Here is a 24092-nt window from a genome sequence, read left to right as displayed (position 1 = left end):
AAATACAAGGTGTAGGCTCCTCCTTTTATAGGCCAAGGAGGACCATAATGCAACCCTAATGCTAGCCAAATGAAATGTAAATGTGAAGCACATGGGTGCACAAATGAGCACATGGGGAGGGGTGTGTCTAGTTTTTATGCTCACCCCTTCCATGGGCTTTCTAGACCGGCCTTGGTAAATTTAGAGGTTTTTTTAGAAACTCTAAGTTTACCTAGGTTGGTGTTTTAGGTGCCAAAATTAATTCTAAGAAAATTACAAATAAAGTTCCTATGCTAATTTTGACAAGAAATTAAAGTCTACTCTACACTAGAGTTTATGGCATTTGAACATGTAAAAGAACGTCTTCTTGGATCCTCTTGGCCATAACTCTATGGTTGGCCCAAATCTACCCTTTGGTGGGCTTGCATGTGGGCTTGTGCTTGGGCCTCTTCCATCATCCCCTCCCTCTTGAAAAGGATTTGTCCTCAAATCCATTGCTTCTTCTTCTTCATGGCTAGGGGAATGGATGTGGTTGGATGGTGTCCATCATCTCCTCCTTCTTTGAGAAGATCTATCCTCAGATCTTCAGACTTGATCTCGAATAGCAGCCTCTTGCTTCGCCAAAGCTTGTCCTCCTGGGTCAAACGTCCACCTATAGAAATAATCAAATAAGGCATAGGTGTTAGTTTGCAAATTAATTTTACTAGGTTGCCATTTTTGTTTTTCTTTTGGTTTTGGCAACCTTGGACAAAGTTTCTCTTTTAATGGTTGTGTGTGGTCTCTAATCATCTTATGTATTTTAAAAGGTTCATTTGTGGTTACTTTCTCTTTAGGCATAAATCCTATAGAAGATGGTAACAACTTAAAAGGAGAAAGATGATTGAACCCACACATAACTTTAAAAGTAGAAATATAAGTAGTTTTGTGAACTACTTTATGGTATGTTTGCTCACCTCTAGAGTTGTGTGTGCACTTCATGTTTATTCTAGGCATAGTAGAAAGAGCTAGATTTTCAAATATATTTTGACCATGCATTTGAGGATGATAAGAATTTAAAGTGTGCAATTTAGTTGCAAGTTTTCCAAAGGAAATCCTCAAATCATGGTTTGCGAAATTTGGAACTCTATTCAACACTATGCTTGAAGATAAACCATGAAGATGTATGACTTCTCTAGAGAAGAGTTTATCCATAACCATGAAGATTGAATCACAACCTTTTGTTGTCCTAGGGAGTTTTAATATGAAATTTATATCTTCCCAAGGATCATTTGCAAAAGGTGAAGGAGTATAAAGTTCATGAGACATTGCCTTGGGTGTAGTTTGAAAACAAGAATTGTACCTAAGGTAATGTCTTTGAACTTCTTTTCTCATGGGGGACAAAAGTTTTCCTTTTAAAAGCTCTAGAGTTTTATCAACTCTAATTTGTCCCATGAGTTCTCCTTCATGAAGACTCTTTCTCTTATGTGTAAGGATAGTCTCATTGTGACAACCATTGTTTATAAGGATTTGTACACTTTGCAATGGTTCTCTCAATAAGACATGACAAGTTTCTTTAGGCCCTACTTCACATAAAAATTTGTTTTTGTAGATGCTTATAAAAAACTTGACATTCACTTGGTGATATCCTAGCACATATGAGAAATAATCTATTTCATTTTTATCAATGCAAGCTTCTTTTAAAGACTCTTCTTTTTCACTTAGGCTTGCAAGTGTTCCTTTACAAAAGGTAAGGCTTTGAGGTTGTTCAGCAAGACACATATTTTCAAAGGTATTTTTAAATCTTTGGTCTTGTTGAATGACCTTGTGGGAAGGAACACTCTTCTCCCACGCCTTTTGTTCTTCAAGGGTCTTCTCATGCTTTTCTTTTTCTTCTTTTTCTTTAGCTTCCCTTTCGACTTCCCCTCTCTTCTTTTGTATTTTCTTTCCTTTCTTTCTTTATGGGAAGCAAACAATTTTTCTACCCTCATTTCCCAATCTAGGCAAGCTTCTATGTTTTCTTTTCCATGGAATGGGGTTGTTCTACCTTAACCTCTCTTGGGTTTTCTTGTTCTTTTCTATCTCCTCTATGTCTTCTAGGGGGTGCTTGATAATAATCATTTACTCTAATGCTTCCCTCCCCAAAAGAATCATGATCTTTAGAGATATATGCATGAGAAGGTAACTTTTTTAGAATGTGAGACTTCTCATCCTTTGCTTTAGTCAAAACATTAAGTTTAGTCTCACTCTCCAATTGTCTATATGCAATTGATTGCACAGTTTGTGAAACTTCCTTCAAAAGAGTTTTTAAAGATTTTAATTCACTTCCAATAGACTTTGTAGAATGAGAAGAAGAAGACATGGCTAAAGCTTTGTGTATACAAGTATTTTACCTTAAGGAAATTTAGGAAAGTCAAAGAAGTTAGTTTTCCAGGTAAGGGAGGTGAGTCACAAAGGACTACTTAAGTACCAAGCCTTTGCCTTAGCCAAAAACTATCCCTCAATGTCTTCACACAAAACTTCCTCTTAGTAAACTACTTAGAACACAATTAAGTTGAGAAATCAAAACTTTTTGTTCAATGCAAAAAAACAATGTATGCTAACTAATCAACAAAGGTAGACAGTTTATCACAAACTTAACAAAATAATCATGCAAAGCGTCACTAACTAAGCAAAAGAAAAGACAATTACAAACAATTAACAATTGCTAATTAAGAATTCTATACTAGTCGGCCCTAGGTGAGGCTTCTTGGACACTTTGAGCCCTTGAAGACACACTCACCGTCTAAATCGTGATTAAGAGGTAATTAACACAAATTAAGTTGCAAGGAAATTAAGAAAACTCCCTTTGTTGATCCTCATTTTGCTAAATGCACTTCCTTGTTGTCTTTGCTTGTTGGCCTTCCAAGTGTTTGTAGTGTTTTCAAGAAAGCTTGTTTCGGCCTTGGCTTTGTTTCCCCTTAGAATGAAGGTTTTAATTCTCCAATTCCAGCACCTATCAAAATACTAGACCTTACCCAAGTCAAGTTTCCATTCAATTAAGCACCAAAGGAGAAATAAATTCCAGCACCAAATTAGAGGTCAAAGAACAAAAGCAAGAAACAATTTAATTGAATAAAACAGTACCACCAAAAGGAGTTAGATTATGACAACTAGAAAGAGGTTCAAGAAATATTAAGCAAGCAAATAAAAGGTACCAAAACAAAGGTAGGCACACAAAAGAATCCTAAGAATGGCACTAGATTTAGATGACCAAATAAAAAAAAACAGCACCACTGGAAACGTGTTTTTCCCCAATTTATGCTGAGCTGTGTTTTTAAGATATGATTCTGAAATTTGATATGAAAGATATTCAAGATCTTAGATAAAATCTGGCTTTGGAATCACTCAAAACGCATGCACCAATTTTTTTTAATAAATTTTGCAATTTTGGTGTTCAGTTACGCTAGCTGTAGCGCCTCAGATTTGCACACTGATTTTAAAAGATTTATCATTTTTTTTCTGTTGCTTCTTTTGGACTAATTATTTTTTTTGTACTTTCTATAACACTTCAAACTTGCAAATTACAGAGAATCAAAATTTTCCTATGAGTGTAAATATTTTTCTGGATCAAAACAGTCAGCACAGAAAATCTGAAACAGGGGATTCTGAAAACTGGAAACAAAAACAGCAAGATACCAAAGTTTAGACACAATGGAAATTTTTGAAATAGAATTATGTAGGATCTAAACACAATATGAACTCACACTAAAATTAAAAAGGCACCAAAAGATCAAAGAACAACAGATTCAAGCAATTAAAGAGACCCAAAATCAAGAAACAATCAAGCCAAATAAAAGGACTACTATGAATTGTTGACAATATGGATGAACATGACTTGACAAAACATATAAGATTCAGAAATTAAAGACTCAAAAAGCATAATATGAACCAAATAATGAAAGCAATAAAGACTCAAAAGCCTAAAAGAAAATAGCAACTCAAAGGTGTATGGAATCCTATCACAATTTGCACAAGAACTTGTTCAAGATCAATTGAACAAAAGTGCTTCGGTTGGATCTTCCACAAAGCACACCAAAACAAATAAAATGTAAAAAACAGCAAGACAATTATGGAAATAAGATGAACAACATGAAATAAAGAAGAACTAGAAATGAAAAGACCAGAAGCAACTCATCTTGAAGAACCCAAGCTCTGATACCAAATGATGGCATTTCATGAAGGTCTTCTTGAATCATGTAAGGAAAAGTGGTGCGGAAGCTATGAAGGTGTGTGAGCAAGATCCTCCTAAGAGTGGTGTTGATCTTGAAGGTGCATGATATGTATGAAGCTAGGGAGGTTCGGCCAACCCAAGGAGAGGTGAAGCAGATGAAGTTTAGAGCCTAGAATTCTAGGGAGAAGCAAAGCTTGGCACAAAATGGCAGCATAACTTTACTCACAATAAACTTGAAAATACAAGGTGTAGGCTCCTCCTTTTATAGGCTAAGGAGGACCATAATGCAACCCTAATGCTAGCCAAATGAAATGTAAATGTGAAGCTCATGGGTGCACATGGCACATGGGTGCACAAATGAGCACATGGGGAGGAGTGTGTCTAGTTTTTATGCTCACCCCTTCCATGGGCTTTCTAGACCGGCCTTGGTAAATTTAGAGGTTTTTTTAGAAACTCTAAGTTTACCTAGGTTGGTGTTTTAGGTGCCAAAATTAATTCTAAGAAAATTACAAATAAAGTTCCTATGCTAATTTTGACAAGAAATTAAAGTCTACTCTACACTAGAGTTTATGGCATTTTAACATGTAAAAGAACGTCTTCTTGGATCCTCTTGGCCATAACTCTATGGTTGGCCCAAATCTACCCTTTGGTGGGCTTGCATGTGGGCTTGTGCTTGGGCCTCTTCCATCACCTTACCCCCTATTTGTCTTTCTACTATGTTACCTTCTGGTCGGGGTTGCCCATTCTGCACATTCCCTGCAAGAGACTCATTCATGGAGTCCTCTTCCATAGGCGTCACCCCAACGGATGCATCGGGCATCGCCTCCTCTAGCTCTTCTTCAGCGGGTGAGACCTCTCCGTGTATTCCTTCCATCGGCGACGCATCGCTGTTTCTACTTTCTGTATGTGCATCTTCTATAGGCGTCGCCCTTAAGGTGGCTTCGTCCGGTGTGGACTTCGCGGGCGTCGCCTCTCCCAACAGCTCTAACTCCATTTGCGAATCTGAAACGAGTGGTCGCTCCAACACCATGACCACGCCTCTCTTTGTCTTTAGGCTATTTTCATAGCACCTACGGGCCTCTTCTTGATCTGACTTGATCACGATAACCTTGCCACTAAGATCTGGTAGCTTCATCTTCATGTGGTGTGTGGAGGACACCACCCTTAATCTGTTAAAGGCAGGTCTGCCTAACAAAATGTTATAAGCTGAGTTGGCGTTAACCACCAAGTACCGGATGCTCTCGGTGCGTGATGCCGCTCCATCAGTGAACGTCGTCCTTAGCTCCAAGTAGCCACGTACCTCCACTGGGTTATCTGCAAACCCATATAAGCATCCAGTATAGGGTCTCAAAAGGTCGGGGGACAACTGTAGCTTATTGAAGGTCGACCAAAACATGACGTCTGCAGAACTGCCTTGGTCGACGAGGACCCTATGTACCTTCCTTCCTGCTGTGACTATTGAAATGGCCACTGGGTCATTATCATGTGGGACGACATCCCGCAGGTCAGCCCTTGTGAAAACAAGGTATGACTCCCACGGGTCGTCTGGAAATTCCTCTCCAACCGAATTTACTGACCTCACATATTTCTTTCGTTGAGAGGCAGTGGGTCCTCCTCCGGAAAAACCGCCAGAGATGGTGTGCACTTCTCCATGAGTTGGGATCTCATGCGCTTGACCTTCCTCTGGTGTTGTCGTGACTGGGGTCGCAGTGGACCCAGCGAGATAATCTTTCAAAAATCCATTCTTCACGAGCTCATCCAACTGATAGCCCAGCGCTAAGCAGTTGTTAATATGGTGTCCGAATGCTTCGTGAAATTCGCACCATGATTCCTTGTGAGGTCCAAGTACCTTGTCTGACTTCACCGGTGGCCTCAACCTGTCAGCTATGTTGGGCACAACGATGAGGTCTTTAAGTTCTACCACAAAGTTGTGCCTTAGAGGTCTATTGCCCTCTCTCCTTCCTTCTGATCGACCCCTAGGTTGGGTTCTCCTTGTCTCGTAAGTGCGCCTTCTATCTTGATTCTTTCTTTTTGTAGTGGCTTCGTGGACCCTAGCAGGTTGTGCGCGCATCTGCGCTCTCGAAAGTGTGGGCGCAGCAGTTGTGCACTTCTCGTATGCCTCGCCCTAAAAGGCAATGTGTTCCACCGCCCGACGCCTTACTTCAGCAAAAGTTTTGGGGCGGATGCGATTGAGCGACTTTGTTGAAAGATCCAGGACACACCCCCTTACTGAATGCGTACACGATCATGGGTTCGTCTGTGGTACCCACTTTCACCACCTGCGCCCCGAAGCGGCTTATGTACTCGTTCAGGGTCTCCCCTTGATACTGCTTCACATCGAATAGGTCGTATGAGACTGGGGCTGGGGCCCTATTGGCCAAATATTGCTCTCTGAATAGCCGCGAAAATTGTGCGAAAGACGTGATGTGACCCTCTGGGAGGCTGATGAACCAGTCCATGGCCATCCCGGTCAAGGTGCTCATAAAGAGCTTGCATCTTACGGCATCAGAACCGCCTACCAGCATCATCTGGGTGTTGAACGCAGTGAGGTGCGCCTCAGGATCCTCCATCCCTGTGAAGCTTACTTTGGGCCCTGTGAACGTGTTGGGGATTGCTGTCTCCAGGATTGCCTGTGAGAATGGTGTTGAGAATTCTCTGGGTGGGGTGGCAGTCTTAGGTTCATCTACGTCACGTCATCCACGGCGTAACTCCTCGTTGGCGCGGTGGAGCTCATCGTTTCTCGCCTGAGATGCTGTGAGATCTGCCTGCATGCGTTCTTGCTCCGCTTTCGATGCTTCCATTGCTTCATGTAGCCCTTGCATCATGCCCATGAGTTGTTGCATGGTCATCTCTTCACTCCTAGCGCGTGCAGGCCTCATGTTCGTGGCTTTCTGGAAACCTTCTTAACTTATCTGGGTTTTGAGAACTCTGAACTGAAAAAACTCGTGTAGTGGGATTGATGTTTTATATCGGCCCCACGGTGGGCGCCAAATGTTCTCGCCGGTTGACCAGGGTCGTCTTTGCGCGTGGCTTGTCTTTGCGAGCTAGGGCACCTTCATTAATGATGGCATTTTCATGTGTTCTTCTTGAATCAAAGTAGAAAATAAGGTGCGGAAGCAATGGGTGAGATGATCAAGACCCTCCTAGGAGTTGTGTTGGCCTTGTAGGTGCATGATGAGTATGGTGTTTGAGTGGTTCGGCCAGCTCAAGGGAAAAAGGTGGAAGGAATGAAGTTTAGAGCCTAGATTTCTAGGAGAAGTAAAGCTTGTGCACAAAAATGGCAGCATAACCTTACTCAATTAAACTTGAAAAATACAATGAGATAGCCTTCCTATTTATAGGCTATCTTGGACGTAAATGTTAAGCTGAATTCTAAGGAAAAGAAAACCAAAATTAAATCTAAATTTTAAGCCATGTGCCATGTGCAATGACCGGCCACACAACCCTAGATTCTAGAATGTTTCCTTCAAATGTGCTTTCTACACTACCCTATCTACTAAGTACCCCTATTGGGCCTTCATGTACCAATTACAAGGCTTTCCCAAACCGTAGCTTGATCCATGTGTGGTGAGCTAGACGGTCCTTCTAGATGCTCCTTATGTAGTCGCTCCCCCATCATGGCCTAGACGCTCCATATCTTAGGCTAGACGCTCCGCTTTGAGTCTAGACGCTCCTCTTCATAAGCTAGACGGTCTTAGCCTTGGAAGCTTGGCTTTCATAGTGTGGTGAGCTTGGGGCCCTCTTCCATCATCCCCTCCCTCTTGAAAAGGATTTGTCCTCAAATCCAAATCTTTTGCTTTTGAGGGGGATTGTTGTGGCTGGATGGTGTCTATCATCTCCTCCTTCGGGAAAAGATCTATCCTCAGATTTGCTAACTTGATCTCGGATAGCAGCCTCTTGCTTCGTCAAGGTGTGTCCTCCCGGATCAAATATCAACCTATGAGAATCTTGAAACAAAGCAAAGGAGTTAGAGTGAGTATTTGGAGAACAATTAATTGTGTGAAGTTGCCATCTTTGTTTTTCTCTTGTTTTGGTCAACTTCTCACAATGCTTCCCTTTTGATGGTTGTAGGTGCCCTCTAATCCTCTTATGTTTTCTAAAATTTCCAAAAGTAGTTACTTTTTCCTTAGGCATAATCCCATTAGGAAATGGTGACAACTTTAAAAAGGCAAGAGGACTATGTTCACATACAACTTCAAATGGAGAGATATGAGTAATCTTGTGGACTACTCCATTGTATGCATGCATAAAAGGAAAAGGATTCTTATCCCAAGAATTGTGGGTGTCCCTCATGATTTCGTGAAGCATAGAAGGGAGAGCTATGTTTTCAAATTTTGGAGCTCTATCCCTTATTTTTGAAAATAAATCATGGAGGCTTGTCACTTTTCTTAAGAAGAGTTTATCCACTTCCATGAAGATTGAATCACAACCTTTTGTTGTCCTAGGGAGTTTTAATATGAAATTTATATCTTCCCAAGGATCATTTGCAAAAGGTGAAGGAGTATAAAGTTCATGAGACATTGCCTTGGGTGTAGTTTGAAAACAAGAATTGTACCTAAGGTAATGTCTTTGAACTTCTTTTCTCATGGGGGACAAAAGTTTTCCTTTTAAAAGCTCTAGAGTTTTATCAACTCTAATTTGTCCCATGAGTTCTCCTTCATGAAGACTCTTTCTCTTATGTGTAAGGATTAGTCTCATTGTGACAACCATTGTTTATAAGGATTTGTACACTTTGCAATGGTTCTCTCAATAAGACATGACAAGTTTCTTTAGGCCCTACTAAACATAAAAATTAGTTTTTGTAGATGCTTATAAAAAACTTGACATTCACTTGGTGATATCCTAGCACATATGAGAAATAATCTATTTCATTTTTAGCTATGCAAGCTTCTTTTAAAGACTTTTCTTTTTCACTTAGGCTTGCAAGTGTTCCTTTACAAAAGGTAAGGCTTTGAGGTTGTTCAGCTAGACACATATTTTCAAAGGTATTTTTAAATCTTTGGTCTTGTTGAATGACCTTGTGGGAAGGAACACTCTTCTCCCACGCCTTTTGTTCTTCAAGGGTCTTCTCATGCTTTTCTTTTTCTTCTTTTTCTTTAGCTTCCCTTTCGACTTCCCCTCTCTTCTTTTGTATTTTTCTTTCCTTTCTTTCTTTATGGGAAGCAAACAATTTTTCTACCCTCATTTCCCAATCTAGGCAAGCTTCTATATTTTCTTTTCCATGGAAATGGGGTTGTTCTACCCTAACCTCTCTTGGGTTTTCTTGTTCTTTTCTATCTCCTCTATGTCTTCTAGGGGGTGCTTGATAATAATCATTTACTCTAATGCTTCCCTCCCCAAAAGAATCATGATCTTTAGAGATATATGCATGAGAAGGTAATTTTTTTAGAATGTGAGACTTCTCATCCTTTGCTTTAGTCAAAACATTAAGTTTAGTCTCACTCTCCAATTGTCTATATGCAATTGATTGCACAGTTTGTGAAACTTCTTTCAAAAGAGTTTTTAAAGATTTTAATTCACTTCCAATAGACTTTGTAGAATGAGAAGAAGAAGACATGGCTAAAGCTTTGTGTATACAAGTATTTTACCTTAAGGAAATTTAGGAAAGTCAAAGAAGGTAGTTTTCCAGGTAAGGGAGGTGAGTCACAAAGGACTACTTAAGTACCAAGCCTTTGCCTTAGCCAAAAACTATCCCACAATGTATTCACACAAAACTTCCTCTTAGTAAACTACTTAGAACACAATTAAGTTGAGAAATCAAAACTTTTTTTTCAATGCAAAAAAAACAATGTATGCTAACTAATCAACAAAGGTAGACGGTTTATCACAAACTTAACAAAATAACCATGCAAAGCGTCACTAACTAAGCAAAAGAAAAGACAATTACAAACAATTAACAATTGCTAATTAAGAATGCTATACTATTCGGCCCTATGTGAGGCTTCTTGGACACTTTGAGCCCTTGAAAACACACTCACCGTCTAAACGTAATTAACAAGGTAATTAACAATAAACCAAGTTGCAAAGGAAATAAGAGAACTCCCTTTGTTGATCCTCTTTTGGTTAGTGCACTTCCTTGTTGTCTTTGCTTGTTGATCTTCCAAGTGTTTGTAGTGTTTGTTTCAAGGAAGCTTGTTTCGGTTTTGGCTTTGTCTCCTCCTTAGAATGTTGGCTTTAATTCTCCAATTTCCAGCACCTATTCACAAGGGCTAAACCTTAAACCAAGACAAATTCCATGCACATAAGCACCAAGGGAGAAATTAAATTCCAGCACCCAAAAAGAGAGGTCAAGGAACAAAAGCAACAAACAAATTTAATTGAAAGAAAACAGTACCACCAAAAGGATTTATAATATGACAACTTAGAAAGAGATTCAAGAAATTAAAGCAAACAATTAAAGGTACTCAATAAAAGGTTGGCACACAAAAGAATTCCTAAAGAAAAGCACTAGATTAGATGACCAAATAAAAAAAACAGCACCACTGGAAAATGTTGTGGGCCAGAAAACGTGTTTGTTCCCCGATTTATGCTGATCTGTATTTTTGGAATTTGGCTCTGAAATTTGTTATGCAAGATATTCAGGATCTTATCTAAAATCTGGCTTTGGATTCACTCAAAACGGATGCACCATTTTTTTTAATAAATTTTGCAAAATTGGTGTTCGGTTAGGCCAGCTGGAGCGCTCAGGATTTGCACTCTGATTTTGTAAGATTTATCATTTTTTTTCGGTTGCTTCTTTTGACCTAATTCTTTTTTTGTCTTTTATATAACACTTTAAACTTGCATTTTCCAGAAAATCAGAATTTTCCTATGGGTGGAAATATTTTTCTGGGTTAAAACAGCCAAAACAGAGAAGGTGTAAACAGGGGAATCTGAAAACTGGAAACAAAAACAGCAAGATACCAAAGTTTAGACACAATGAAAATTTGTGAAATAGAATTGTGTATGATCTAAACACAACATGAACTCAAACTAAAAATAAAAAAAGGCACCAAAGGATCAAAGAACAGCAGATTCAAACAAATTAAAGAGACCCAAAAGCAAGAAACAATCAAGCCAATAATAGGACTACTAAGAATTGTTGACAAATATGGATTCACATGACTTGACACAACATTTATAGATTCAGAAAATAAAGACTCAAAGCATAAAATGAAGCAAAATTAAGAAAGCAATAAGGACTCAAATTCCTAAAAGAAAACAGCCACTCAATGGTGTAAGGAATCCTATCACAAGCTGCACAGAATTTGTTCAAGATCAATTGAACAATTGTGCTTTGGTTGGATCTTCCATAAGCACACCAAGAACAATTTAAAAAGTAAAAAACAGCAAGACAAGTATGGAATTTAAATGACAATATGAAGTAAAGAAGAACTGAAAATTTAAAAGACCAAGCTACTCATCTTGAAGAACCAAAAGCTCATGATACCAAATGATGGCATTTTCATGTGTTCTTCTTGAATCAAAGTAGAAAATAAGGTGCGGAAGCAATGGGTGAGATGATCAAGACCCTCCTAGGAGTTGTGTTGGCCTTGTAGGTGCATGATGAGTATGGTGTTTGAGTGGTTCGGCCAGCTCAAGGGAAAAAGGTGAAAGGATTGAAGTTTAGAGCCTAGATTTCTAGGAGAAGTAAAGCTTGTGCACAAAAATGGCAGCATAACCTTACTCAATTAAACTTGAAAAATACAATGAGATAGCCTTCCTATTTATAGGCTATCTTGGACGTAAATGTTAAGCTGAATTCTAAGGAAAAGAAAACCAAAATTAAATCTAAATTTTAAGCCATGTGCCATGTGCAATGACCGGCCACACAACCCTAGATTCTAGAATGTTTCCTTCAAATGTGCTTTCTACACTACCCTATCTACTAAGTACCCCTATTGGGCCTTCATGTACCAATTACAAGGCTTTCCCAAACCGTAGCTTGATCCATGTGTGGTGAGCTAGACGGTCCTTCTAGATGCTCCTTATGTAGTCGCTCCCCCATCATGGCCTAGACGCTCCATATCTTAGGCTAGACGCTCCGCTTTGAGTCTAGACGCTCCTCTTCATAAGCTAGACGGTCTTAGCCTTGGAAGCTTGGCTTTCATAGTGTGGTGAGCTTGGGGCCCTCTTCCATCAATTATGCTTCGTCTATGATACCTGAAAAGAAGTGGACAAAGGGGCGCCCTCGCGGACGTTTGCACTCCGACAATCAAGTCAGCTAGCGAGAAACATCAAAGGGGACGCACCTCCGTATCGGAACACCGTAAAGAATGTTCTGAAGGTGGTCGAAAAATAACTGAATGACTGAAACTATGTTGCCCTAATCGTCCTGTGGACACAGTGGATGTGCAGCGGAAACAACTAGGGTTTGTGCTCTGTGTAAAGCTGCGAGAATTAGGTCAAAACCCGGATCCCCTTTCAAATGTCCCAAGGCCCCTTTTTATACACCTTCTGCATTTAAAGCGCGTTAAAGCGCTTTGAAAGCGTATAAAAATATTCCTTGGAACACTCAAATCTTAACTGAATTAACGCATACCTTAGCGGACTTTTAGGAAAGCCTTGATGTTTTCAGTGCTTATTGCCACGTGTTCTTCTGACTTGATCGCGACTCTTCGTGGAGGGCCCCACAGTGCCGTAACCCAACTTAGGGTTAATCCATCGTACAAACCCTCCTTTCTTGAAGTGCATTTGGCGCAAGGGGGTGACCTTCTGGGTGCCAACTCATGCGCCCCAACTTCTAGTCACTCACCTTGGGAGTGTATCTACCCTTCCCTCGTACCATGCACGTGGTTCTCCCCTGGGCGTGGCCCCTTCACGGGTCGTATCTGTCCCATGGTCTCCCAGTGGTGGCGTGGGTACTTCACGAGCTAGGTTACCCCCTACTGGTACTAGATCTTTTGGCCTTGAAGCCACCTTTATCTTCTCTTCATTCCTGTTCTGAGCCATCGGGGCCCGAGACTTCCTCACGGTGTTGCCCCCTCCATAGTCTTTATTGCCCATGGGTATCGGGGGGTAACACCGTCGATGTCTTAACTTGACTATTTCTTAAGTTGGGGACGCCTTAACCTGACGATGCCTTTAGCCTGTTGACGCCTTTCTTGGGCGATGCCTTTGCGAGGCGACGCCTTTCTTAGGCGACACCTTTGTGAGGCGACGCCCTAACCTGGCGATGCCCCAAGTAGTCAACCTGTTGACCTTCTTTCCCTTCTTTAGGGGCCCTCTAGCGGTCCCACCATGTGTTGACTTTGACTTTGACTTTTGATCAACGCCCCGGACGGTACACTTTTCAAGAGGGAGGGGATGATGGAAGAGGGTTGTTCCCGCCGGTTGACCAGGGTCGTCTTTGCGCGTGGCTTATCTTTGCAAGCTAGGGCACCTTCGTTATGCTCCGTCTGCGGTACTTGAAAAGAAGTGAACAAAGGGGCGCCCTCGCGCCCGTTTGCACTCCGACGATCAAGTCAGCTAGCGAGAAACATCAAAGGGGACACACCTCCGTATCGGAACACCGTAAATGAATGCTCTGAAGGAGGTCGAAAACTATACTAAATGACTAAAACTTTGTTGCCCTAATCGTCTTGTGCACACAGTGGGTGCACCGCGAAAACAACTAGGGTTTGTGCTCTGTGTAAAGCTTGAGAATTAGGTCAAAAAACTCGGATCCCCCTTCAAATGTCCCTAGGCCCCTTTTTATACACCTTTTGCATTTAAAACGCGTTAAAGCGCATTGAAAGCGTATAAAAATATTCCTTGGAACGTTCGAATCTTAACTGAATTAACGCGTACCTTAGCGAACTTTTAGGAAACCTTCCTTGGGGCGCTATTGCCACGTGTTCTTCTGACTTGATCACGACTCTTCGTGGAGGGTCCCACAGTGCCGTAACCCAACTTAGGGTTAATCCATCGGGGCAAACCCTCCTTTCTCGAAGTGCATTTGGCGCAAACGGGGTGACCTTCTGGGTGCCAACTCATGCGCCCCAACTTCTAGTCACTCTCCTTGGGAGTGTATCTACCCTTCTCTCTTGGAAGGGTAGAGCGTCTAGGACCTATTACTAGGTCCATGACCAAGCTACGGATGTGAGACTTGGGCCAAGCTGTGGATGGGAGAGAAAGCAACTTGTATAAGCTACATGAAGGCCCATTAAGGATAGCTTAGTATTAGTCGTGGTGTAAATAGCATAAACTTGATTCCATGAGACTTGACCTAGATTTGCTAAAGATTTGGTCACTTTCTAGAAGGATTCTCCACATGGCCATGTGCTTCATGTGATGTAAATTTGCATTTCATTTTGATTAGCAGTAGGGTTGCATTATGGTCCTCCTTAGCCTATAAAAGGAGGAGCCTACACCTTGTATTTTCAAGACTATTTTGAGTAATGAAATGCTGCCAAAATTGTGCCATTCAAATTACTCCCTTGCTAAATTCTCTCTAGAATTAGGTTTTTAGTCTTCAAACTTCACCCCCAAATGGAGATGGCCGAACCACTCCAACCTTCACTACCTCTCATGCACCTTCAAGGTCACCACACCTCTTAGGAGGACCTTGTTCCACTCTCATCCATTAAGCTTCCGCACCATCATCAACAAAAATCCAAGAAGAGCTCATAGAAATGCCATCAGAATCTCTGAGGGAGGACCCTCCCAGCGCCTCCTCGCCACCTCAATCAAGGGCTTTGGAGGGCATGGTCGAAGCTGAACCTGAATCTGCCCTCCCATCTGCTCCAGAACTCCCCTTGCCCATCCAAGACTCGTTGAGGGGTTTCTTGGAAGGGAGGTCTCCGCGCGGCCAGGCTGAAGGGATAAAAAAGGAAGGCTTATTCTACTATATGGGCGCCTTCATGGCCTGTGCCAGCACCTAGCCCGAGCAAGTGAGGGCCAAAGCCATGGAAGCCTCCACCCTTCAAGCGCCAGAGAAGGAGATCGCCTCCTTGAAAGAGGAGAAGGAACGCCTGACACAACACTGGGCTCGCCAAGAGGTGGCATACAAGGACTCCTTGAAGGTGGCCCAAAAGTCCAAGGAGGAGGCCAACAAGCGACTACACGAGGTGGGGTAGGCGCATGCTGAACTCCTTAACCAAGTTGTGCCCCTCCGAGTGAAGGTTGCGGATCTGGAAGACGCGGCAAAGGCTTCTGAGGCAGAACAGAAAAAACTTGAAGCCCAATGCATTGACCGAGAGCAAAAACTTGGGAAGACTGAGGGGGAGCTAGCTGCAAAGACCGAAGCGTTCCTCCTTCTCCAAGCTGAGAACGGTAAGCTCCAAGCTTATGTGAGCAAGCTTCAGGTGGGGAAGGAGTTTCTAGACAAACAGCTAGCCACCAGGGACTCTAGGATTGAAGAGTTGGAGAAGTCCAACAAAGAATTGCTCGAGGATATGGCCAACACCTTTGATGAGGGATTCAAAGAGGCTCTGGCCCAAGCCACGTGCGAGAACCCGTAGATCAATACCTCAAACTGCACCAAATCGTCGAGGGGAAGGTGGTGCCCCTCGACCTTGGGGAATGAACTGCTCTTGATTGATCACCTTTTTTGCAAATTTGTATTTTCCAACATTTGGACCTGTAATTCTGACTCTTGACTCTGCTTTAAATGTTATTTGAGCTTTATCTTTACATACTTGTGTACCTTTAGCTTCTCTTGTTCTTTCATCCGCCTCTGCTTCCTTTACTATATCGAACGTCTTGCCCTCGATACATCTCTTCATCGTGTTTGACTTTAACTCTTTAGGTAGCACGTGACCTTTCCTTTTACTCTTCCCTTATGGGACACAATGCATAACCTTTCTTGATCTTCTCACTTAGAACTTCACTTGGCCTTCGTATCTGCGAGGGATCTTCCTCATGAAGGCGTCGCTTGCCTCGTCATTGCCCAAAGGCAAAGGAGGATTTAACTTCGCGCATTTTTCTTGTCTTTGATAACTCGTGTTTTTATGCTTCTTCTTCTTCTTGATCTTTACTTACTTGTCTTGTGTCCCCAGGAACTTATTGCCAAAGGCATTGCTAGCTTATCATCGCTTAAGATGAAAAAAGGGGTCTCATCTTCTTTTTTGGCCTCTACATCGTTCAAGGGCGAGGGAGAACTTGATCTCTTCTAGGGCCTCAACGTCGCTCGAGGGCGAGGAAGGGCTTTATCTGATCTGTACTGTGTGTCCACGCTCGAGGAGAGACCTGCTAACCGCGGGGTCGTATCGTCCTCAGCGTGTCTAAACACTTGGGACAAAGTCACGCTTTGATGTCCACGCCCGTGGAGAGGCCTATTACAGCATCGCCGTATCGTCCACGGGGTGTCTAAACATCAAGGCAACTTAGCCCTTATCTCTACGCGCTTGGTGCCCACGCCTGAGGAGAGGCCCACCCGGGGGTAGTGTCGTTTCGTCCCCAGGGTATTTGAAAACACCAAGGCGATTAGTGTTCTTGGTGCCCACGCCCAGGGAGAGGCGTGTTGTAAGCATCGCCGTATCGTCCCTGGTGTGTCTAAACACCAAGATGACCAGGGGTTTTGGTGATTACGCCCAAGAAGAAGGTTTCCCGAAGGATGGCACTTCTCCTCAGCTACGTGTATCTGCACCAAGTGACCTGGTTCTCCACTGCTCCAAAACTTCTTACTGCCTGATGCCCACACTCGAAGGAAACGCCCCCCGCCACTTCCTTGCGAGGTGTCTAAACACCAGACACCAGGGCTAGCTATTCATACCTGAGGAGGGCACGTCTCGAAGAAAACCCTTAACCCCTGCTCAGGGACTAGACACCCGGATTTTAACTTATACTGAACATACCTTTTGTCTTTATCTCTGGGCATGAGCATGAGCTCCTGCTACTTGCTCTGAATTTGACGCCTGCTCCCTCATCTTGGCGACGCCTCATCTTGGCGACCCCTCATCTTGGAGATGCCTCATCTTGGCGATGACTTATCTTGGCGACGCCTACACCTGGCGTCGCCTTCGCCTGGCGACACCTACTCCTGGCGACGCCTACACCTGGCGACGCCTACGCTTGGCGACGCCTTGAGTATCTGTTTTGTTTCTTAATCTTTGCTCTTACATCATGTGGGAGTGGAAAACTGGGGCAAAGCTTTACTTGAACTTTCTTTTTTTACTTGGGTGACCTCATTAAAAAACCCCCGAGAGGGAAAAAGAGTGTCCCCTTTACAACTGTGTGTTTCATAACTTTCAACTGAAATAAAATTTTAAATTGGCCGCATTCCAGCTGTGTGGAATGGGCCCCCCTTCTAGAGTCTCTAGATTGTACGAGCCATTTCCCTTGGCTTCGGTCACACTGAAGGGTCCGGTCCATTTGGGAGACAACTTGTTCTCCAACTCGTAAGGATGAGCCTTCCTCATGACCAGGTCGCCAACTTGGAACTGCCGCAGCTTCACCTTAGAGCTGTACTGATGCTCTACTCTTCTTTTCACGGCTTCAGCCTTTATCCTCGCTTCCTCCCTGGCCTCGTCTAACAGGTCTAGATTCACTTTTCTTTCTTCGTTGGATTCTTCTGCCACAAAGCTTAGGAAGCGTGGAGAACTCTCGTGGATCTCTACTGGGATCAAGGCATCTGACCCGTATACTAGGTTGAAAGGCGTCTCCATGTTGGAAGATTGAGGCGTGGTGTGGTAAGCCCACACTATTCTTGGTACTTCTTCTGCCCACGCCCCTTTAGCCTTCTCAAGCCTTCGCTTCAATCCCCTCAACAAAAATCTATTTGCTGACTCTACCTGCCCATTCGTCTGGGGGTGTTCGACTGATGCGAACACCTGCTTGATTCCCACTTCTGCACACAACTTCCGCAACTGTTGGCTCGCAAACTGAGTGCCATTATCTTAGATGAGACGCCTTGGCACCCCGAAACGACACACAATGTTCTTCCAAACAAAGTGTTGTACCTTGTGCGCAGTGATCTGTGCCACTAGTTCTACCTCTATCCACTTCGTGAAGTACTCGATGGCGACTATCAAATACTTCATTTGCCTTATCGCCAGAGGGAAATGCCCCAGAATATCGATTACCCATGTGTGGAAGGGCCACGGGCTGTAAATCAATCTCAGCTCCTTTGGAGGTGCCTTATGCCAGTCTGCATGCATCTGGCACTGTTTGCATTGCTGGGCGTATCTTACACAATCTTCCCTCACTGATGGCCAATAAAACCCTGCGCGAATCACCTTGGAAGCTAATGATCTTCCTCCCACGTGGCTTCCACAAATCCCCTCATGAAGCTCTGACATGATCCTCGTACACTCGTCGCCACTCACACATGTCAGAATTGGGTGTGTGAAGCCATGCCAAAACAGTACTCCATCAACGAGAGTGTACCTAGTAGATATCTTCTTTATCCTTTTTCCCTCTCCAGGCTCTGTTGGGAGAATTCCATCTGCAATGTATCGCCTATAAGGCGTCATCCACGTGTCGCCTTCCTCCAAGGCACATACATGCACGCACTTCTCTCCTTCGGGCGAGGCCGCGTAGGTGCTGATGCGGGGTGCCCTCGCCGTATCTTGAATCAAAGAGCGATGGTTCCTTGGCTTTCCTCTTGCTGCGCTAATGTGAAGGACATCCACCTTGTTGTCTGACACAAACTTTCGCGGCGTTTTGAGCGTCTCTTGGATGAATGTCCTCTGCCTTCCCCCTTGCCTGAGCTAGCCAGCTTGGCGAGCAGGTCAGCTCTGGCATTTTTCTCTCTAGGGACATGCACCAGCTCAAACGCAGCGAAAGCTCCCTTCAACACTTCGACGTACCTTAAGTACGCAGCCATTTGTGGATCCTTTGCCTGGTACTCCCCTGTTACTTGTCCTGTGACCAACTGGGAATCACTCTTCGCCAAGAGGCTTTGAGCGCCCATTTCTTTGGCCAAGAGCATTCCAGCAATCAGCGCCTCGTACTCCGCTTGGTTATTGCTTACTTTGAAAGCGAAGCGTAAGGCTTGCTCAATCAACACTCCGTTAGGCCCCTCCAAGATTATTCCAGCGCCACTCCCCTGTTGGTTGGAGGACCCATCACTGAGAGCATCCACTGTGATCCTAACTCCACCTCTTGGGGGGCACCTCCTGGTGAGAGCTCTGCGACGAAATCTGCGTAGACTTGCCCTTTGATGGATCCCCTGGGTTCGTACTAGATATCAAACTCTGACAGCTCCACCGCCCAGCGAACCATCCTTCCAGCTACATCTGGCTTCTGAAGTACTTTCTGAATGGGGAGGTTCGTCATCACCACCACCGTGAAGCTGTGAAAATTGTGGCAGAGCCTCCTGGCCGAAAACACTATTGCCAACGCCGCCTTCTCCAACGACTGCTACCTCGATCCTGGGCCTTGCAAAGCCTTGCTTACGAAGTAGATTGACCTCTGCACTTGATCCTGCTCCTGGACCATCACAGAACTAATAGCCCACTCAGTCACAGCGAAGTACAAACGAAGGGGGACGCCTACCCGTGGCTTGCAAAGCAACGGTGGCGTCGCCAAGTACTCCTTCAACTTGAGGAATGCTACTTCACACTCATCTGTCCATGCAAAACGGCTATTCCTCTTAAGGCACTGGAAGTAGGGGTGGCCCTTCTCACCTCCAACAGATACGAATCTTGACAGGGCCGCCATCCTCCCAGTCAGCTGTTGTACTTCTTTCACTTAGGTCGGGCTCCTCATGGTGATGATAGCTGCACACTTGTCAGGGTTCGCCCCTATCCCCCTCTCAGTGAGCATAAATCCCAAGAACTTCCCCGCCTCGACGCCAAAAACGCATTTCTCCGGGTTTAACTTGAGGCGGTATCTGGCAATTGTGGCGAACAGCTCTTCCAGATCTGCTGCGTGCTGCCCTCTCTCATGCGAAGTCACCACCATGTCATCTATGTAGGCCTGCACGTTTCTTCCCAACATGGGTGGAAGGACCTGGTCCATTAGCCTCTGGTAGGTGGCGCCTGCATTCTTCAGCCCAAACGGCATCACCTTATAACAGTAACTGCATGTCTCCGTCATGAACGCCGTTTTACATTCATCTCTTGGGTGCATCTTGATCTGATTGTAACCTGAGAATGCGTCCAAGAAACTCAGCATTTTGCACGCCGTCCACCAACGCGTCGATGTTGGGCAGCGGGTAAGAATCTTTGGAGCACGCCTTGTTCAAATCTTTGAACTCAACGCACATCCTCCACTTCACATTCGCCTTCTTCACTAGAACTACGTTGGCCAGCCACTCAGGGTATTGTATCTCCCTGATGTGCCCGGCGCTTAGCAACTTCTGCGTCTCTTCCCTCACGATGAGGCATCGCTCTTCGTTGAACTTCCTCCTTCTCTACCGTACGGGCGAACCTTGGCGTCCATGGTAAGGTGGTGGCACAAAAAATCTGGGTCGATGCCTGGCATGTCTGAGGCGGTCCATGCGAACGCATCTAAATGGCGTGAGATCACGACTGCCACTTCATCTTGTTCTTCTAGGCTCAACAAACGTCCCAACTTGAACATCTTACCTCCTATATGCCTTTCCACCACATTGTCTACTGGTTGGGGTTGCCTATCCCGCATGCTCTCTGCACGAGATTCATTTATGCAATCTTCTTCTATAGGCATCGCCCCATCGGGTGCTTCGGGTGTCGCCTCCTCTGACGCTTCCTCCATGGGCGCATCCTCCTTGGAAGTCACCTCTGCGTGTGAGGCCTCAACAAGCGTCGACCCCGCGGGCGTCGCCTCTTCCAAGGGCTCTACTTCCATTGGCGTATCCGAAACAAGCGTCTGCTCAAGTACCATGAACACGCCTCTCTTTGTCTTCAAGCTATTCTCATAGCATTTCCGGGCCTCCTCTTGATCAGATTTTATCACAATCACCTTGCCACTCAGATCTGGCAACTTCATCTTCATGTGGCGAGTGGAGGACACTGCCCTTAGCCTATTCAGTGTTGGTCTGCCCAACAAGATGTTGTAGGTCGAATTGGCGTTTACAACTAAGTACCGAATGCTCTCGGTACGTGACGTCGTTCCATCTGTGAACGTCGTTCTCAGCTCTAGGTATCCTCGTACCTCAACTTGGTTCTCCCCGAACCCATACAAACACCCGGTGTAGGGCCTCAGCAGGTCAGGGGACAATTGCAACTTATTAAACGTCGACCAAAACATGACATCTGCAAAACTGCCCTGGTCGACGAGAACCCTATGCACCTTCCTCCCAGTCGTGACAACTGAAATGACCACAGGGTCATTGTCATGTGGGACAACATCCCGTAGGTCAGCCCTGGTGAACACAAGGTCTGACTCCCACTGGTCATCCGAATCCCCCTCAGCCACTGAATTCACTATCCTCACATACCTCTTACGCTGAGAGGCAGGGGCCCTCCTCCAGAAAAGCCACCAGAAATGGTGTGCACTTCTCCATGGATCGGCATTTCATGCGCCTGATCCCCCTCTGGCATCGCTAGGGTTGTGGTTGTAGCAGACCCAGCAAGATAATCCTTCAGGAAACCATTCTTCACAAGCTCATCCAACTGATAGCCCAACGCCAAGCAGTTGTTGATATGGTGCCCGAACGCCTCGTGGAACTCGTACCACGACTCTTTGTGAGGTCCCAGCACCTTGTCGGACTTCACCGGTGGCCTCAACCTGTCAGCTATGTTGGGCACAACAATGAGGTCTTTTAGCTCCAGCACAAAATTGTGCCTCAGCGGTCTATTTCCTTCCCTTGCTGGCCTGTTTCCCTCTGCTTGACCCCTGGGCTGGGGCCTCCTCGCCTTATAGGGGCATCTCCTCTCCAAGCTCTTCCTTCCCGTCGTGGCCTCGTTGACACTGGCGGGTTGTGCACACGTTTGCATTCTTGGGCGCGTGGGCGCAATACTTGTGCGTTTCTCGTATACTTCACCCTCAGAGGCGATATGTTCCACCGCGCGACGCCTGATCTCAGTGAAAGTTTTGGGGCGGTTGCGGATGATTGATTCGTAAAAAGGCCCAGGGCACACCCCCTTTCTGAATGCGTACACGATCATGGGTTCTTCTGTGGTGCCAACCTTCACCACTTGCGCCCCAAAGCGATTTATGTATTCCTTCAAGGTCTCGCCTTGATATTGCTTCACGTCGAACAGGTCGTATGAAACTGGTGGTGGAGCCCTGTTGGCTAGATACTGCTCTCTGAATAGCTGTGAAAGCTGTGCGAAAGACGTGATATGACCTTCGGGGAAGCTGATGAACCAATCCATGGCCATCCCAGTCAAGGTGCTCATGAAGAGCTTGCACCTTACGGCGTCGGAGCCGCCAACCAGCATCATCTGCGTGTGGAACGCAGTGAGATGCGCCTCAGGGTCCTCCATCCCTGTGAACGTCACCTTGAGCCCAGTGAATGTGTTGGGGATCACCGTCTCCAGGATCTGCTGCGAGAACGGCGTAGAAAACTCCCTTGGTGGGGTGAAAGGCTCAGGCTCATCTACGTCGCATTGTCCTGTGTGGTTGCACCACCCGCGGCGCAACTCCTCATTCATGCGATAGAGCTCCTCATTTCTCGCCTGAGACGCCGCGAGATCCTCCTGCATGCGATCTTGTTCAGCCTTTCACGCTGCCATTGCTTCTTGCAATCCCTGCATCATACCCAGCTGCTGCATGGTCATCTCTTCACTCTTAGCGTGCGTCGTACCTTGCCTCGTGGATCTCATCATCTGTGGTTTCTGGAACTTCTTCTAGCTGTCGTGCAACTCCAAGGGACGTTGGGAACTTGACTTTAATAAACACAAACAAACTGAACCCAGAGCACTTGGTACAACTGCTCAAAGTTCACGACGAACGGTGGATCTTGGAGAAATCTTGAAGAAAGTAGCTTGAAAACTGGAACTGAAGAACTGTGTGATGGGACTGTTGTTTTAAATCGGACCCACGGTGGGCGCCAAATTTTCCCGCCGGTTTACCAGGGACGTCTTTGTGCGTGGCTTATCCTCGCGAGCTAGGGCACCTTCGTTCTGCACCGCCTGTGAGTACCTGAAACGAAGTGGACAAAGGGGCGCCCTCGCGGCCGTTTGCACTCCGACGATCAAGTCAGCAAACGAGAAACATCAAAGGTGACACAACTCCGTATCGGAACACCGTGAATGGATACTCTGAAGGTGGTCAGATAACTGAGTGACTGGTTTTCTCCCTAATTGCATGTACGTACAGTGGGTGCACGAGCAAAACAACTAGGGTTTGTGTGTGTAAAAATAAAAGGTGTCTAAAGCCCCTTTTAAACGTCTAAAGCATTTAAAGCGTATTCAAAGCGTATAAAAACGTTCAACACGTTTAAAATGTTTAAAGCATTTAAAGTGCTTTAAAGCATTCAAAACGTAAACTAAATTAATGCGTACCTTAGCGAACTTTCAAGAAAACATTGATGTTTCAGTGCTTACTGCCACGTATTCTTCTGACTTGATCGCTACTCTTCGTGGAGGGCCTTACAGCGCCGTAACCCAACTTAGGGATAATCCATCGTGCAAGTCCTCCTTCTCGGAGTGTATCTGGCACAAGGGGTGACTTTCTGGGTGCCAACTCATGCGCCCCAACCTCTAGTCACTCGCCCTGGGAGTGTATCTACCTTTCTGTCGTACCATGCACATGGTTCTCCCTCGGGCGTGGCCCTCTCATAGGTCGTATCTGTCCCAGGAGCCTCCCAGCGTTGGCGTGGGTACTTCACGAGTCAGGTTACCCCCTACTGGTACTAGAACTATGGCCTTGAGGCCACCTTTCTCTTCTCTTTATTACTGTTCTGAGGTACTGAGGCCTCTCGCGGTGTCGCCCCCTCCACGGTCTTTCCTACCCGTGGGTATCGGGGGGCGACTCCGTCGATGTCTCATCCTGGTGACGCCTTAACTTGGCGACGCCTACACCTGGCAACACCTCACCTTGGCTACGCCTCACCTTGGCGACGCCTTAAGCGGTCAACCTGTTGACTTTCTTCCCTTGGGCCCCCCTTTGAGGGGCTCCACCATACGTTGACTTTGACTTTGACTCTAACTTT

At 45.0% G+C, this 24092-nt stretch overlaps 2 protein-coding genes across 2 annotated transcripts; both read right to left on the bottom strand.

The window, feature by feature from the left end:
• Positions 1-18641: 18641 nt before the first annotated feature.
• LOC137817198 (uncharacterized) lies at positions 18642-19729 on the bottom strand. The gene is made up of 3 exons (XM_068620443.1): positions 19696-19729; positions 19263-19498; positions 18642-19115 (listed from the first exon to the last, which is right to left on the bottom strand). Exons 1-3 carry the CDS (start codon positions 19727-19729, stop codon positions 18642-18644), a joined length of 744 nt encoding a protein of 247 aa, XP_068476544.1.
• Positions 19730-19759: 30 nt separating this feature from the next.
• On the bottom strand, positions 19760-22641 carry LOC137817197 (uncharacterized). Its single transcript, XM_068620442.1, has 3 exons — positions 21432-22641; positions 20599-21303; positions 19760-20157 (listed from the first exon to the last, which is right to left on the bottom strand). The coding sequence occupies exons 1-3, from the start codon at positions 22639-22641 to the stop codon at positions 19760-19762; spliced, it is 2313 nt and encodes a 770-aa protein (XP_068476543.1).
• Positions 22642-24092: the final 1451 nt, after the last annotated feature.

This window comes from Phaseolus vulgaris, unplaced genomic scaffold, assembly GCF_000499845.2.
Source record: "Phaseolus vulgaris cultivar G19833 unplaced genomic scaffold, P. vulgaris v2.0 scaffold_20, whole genome shotgun sequence".
In the NCBI taxonomy this organism is placed as follows: Eukaryota; Viridiplantae; Streptophyta; class Magnoliopsida; order Fabales; family Fabaceae; genus Phaseolus; species Phaseolus vulgaris.
The sequence above is the reverse complement of the archived record's forward strand: the minus strand, read 5'-3'. Positions and strand labels throughout refer to the sequence as shown.

Bases quoted from the DNA above. Each gene is read 5' to 3' on its own strand.
- LOC137817198 (XM_068620443.1), bottom strand. From the start codon at position 19,729: ATGGCGGCCCTGTCAAGATTCGTATCTGTTGGAG. The intron at 19,499-19,695 runs GTGAGAAGGGCC...GTGATGGTCCAG, and splicing joins AAGATTCGTATCTGTTGGAG to GAGCAGGATCAAGTGCAGAG. The intron at 19,116-19,262 runs GTTTGATATCTA...TCCAACCAACAG, and splicing joins TGGGCGGTGGAGCTGTCAGA to GGGAGTGGCGCTGGAATAAT.
- LOC137817197 (XM_068620442.1), bottom strand. From the start codon at position 22,641: ATGCAGGAGGATCTCGCGGCGTCTCAGGCGAGAAATGAGGAGCTCTAT. The intron at 21,304-21,431 runs GTATGTGAGGAT...TGGTCATTTCAG, and splicing joins CCTGCCTCTCAGCGTAAGAG to TTGTCACGACTGGGAGGAAG. The intron at 20,158-20,598 runs GTAAGATGTTCA...ACGCATTCTCAG, and splicing joins GGTGGAAAGGCATATAGGAG to GTTACAATCAGATCAAGATG.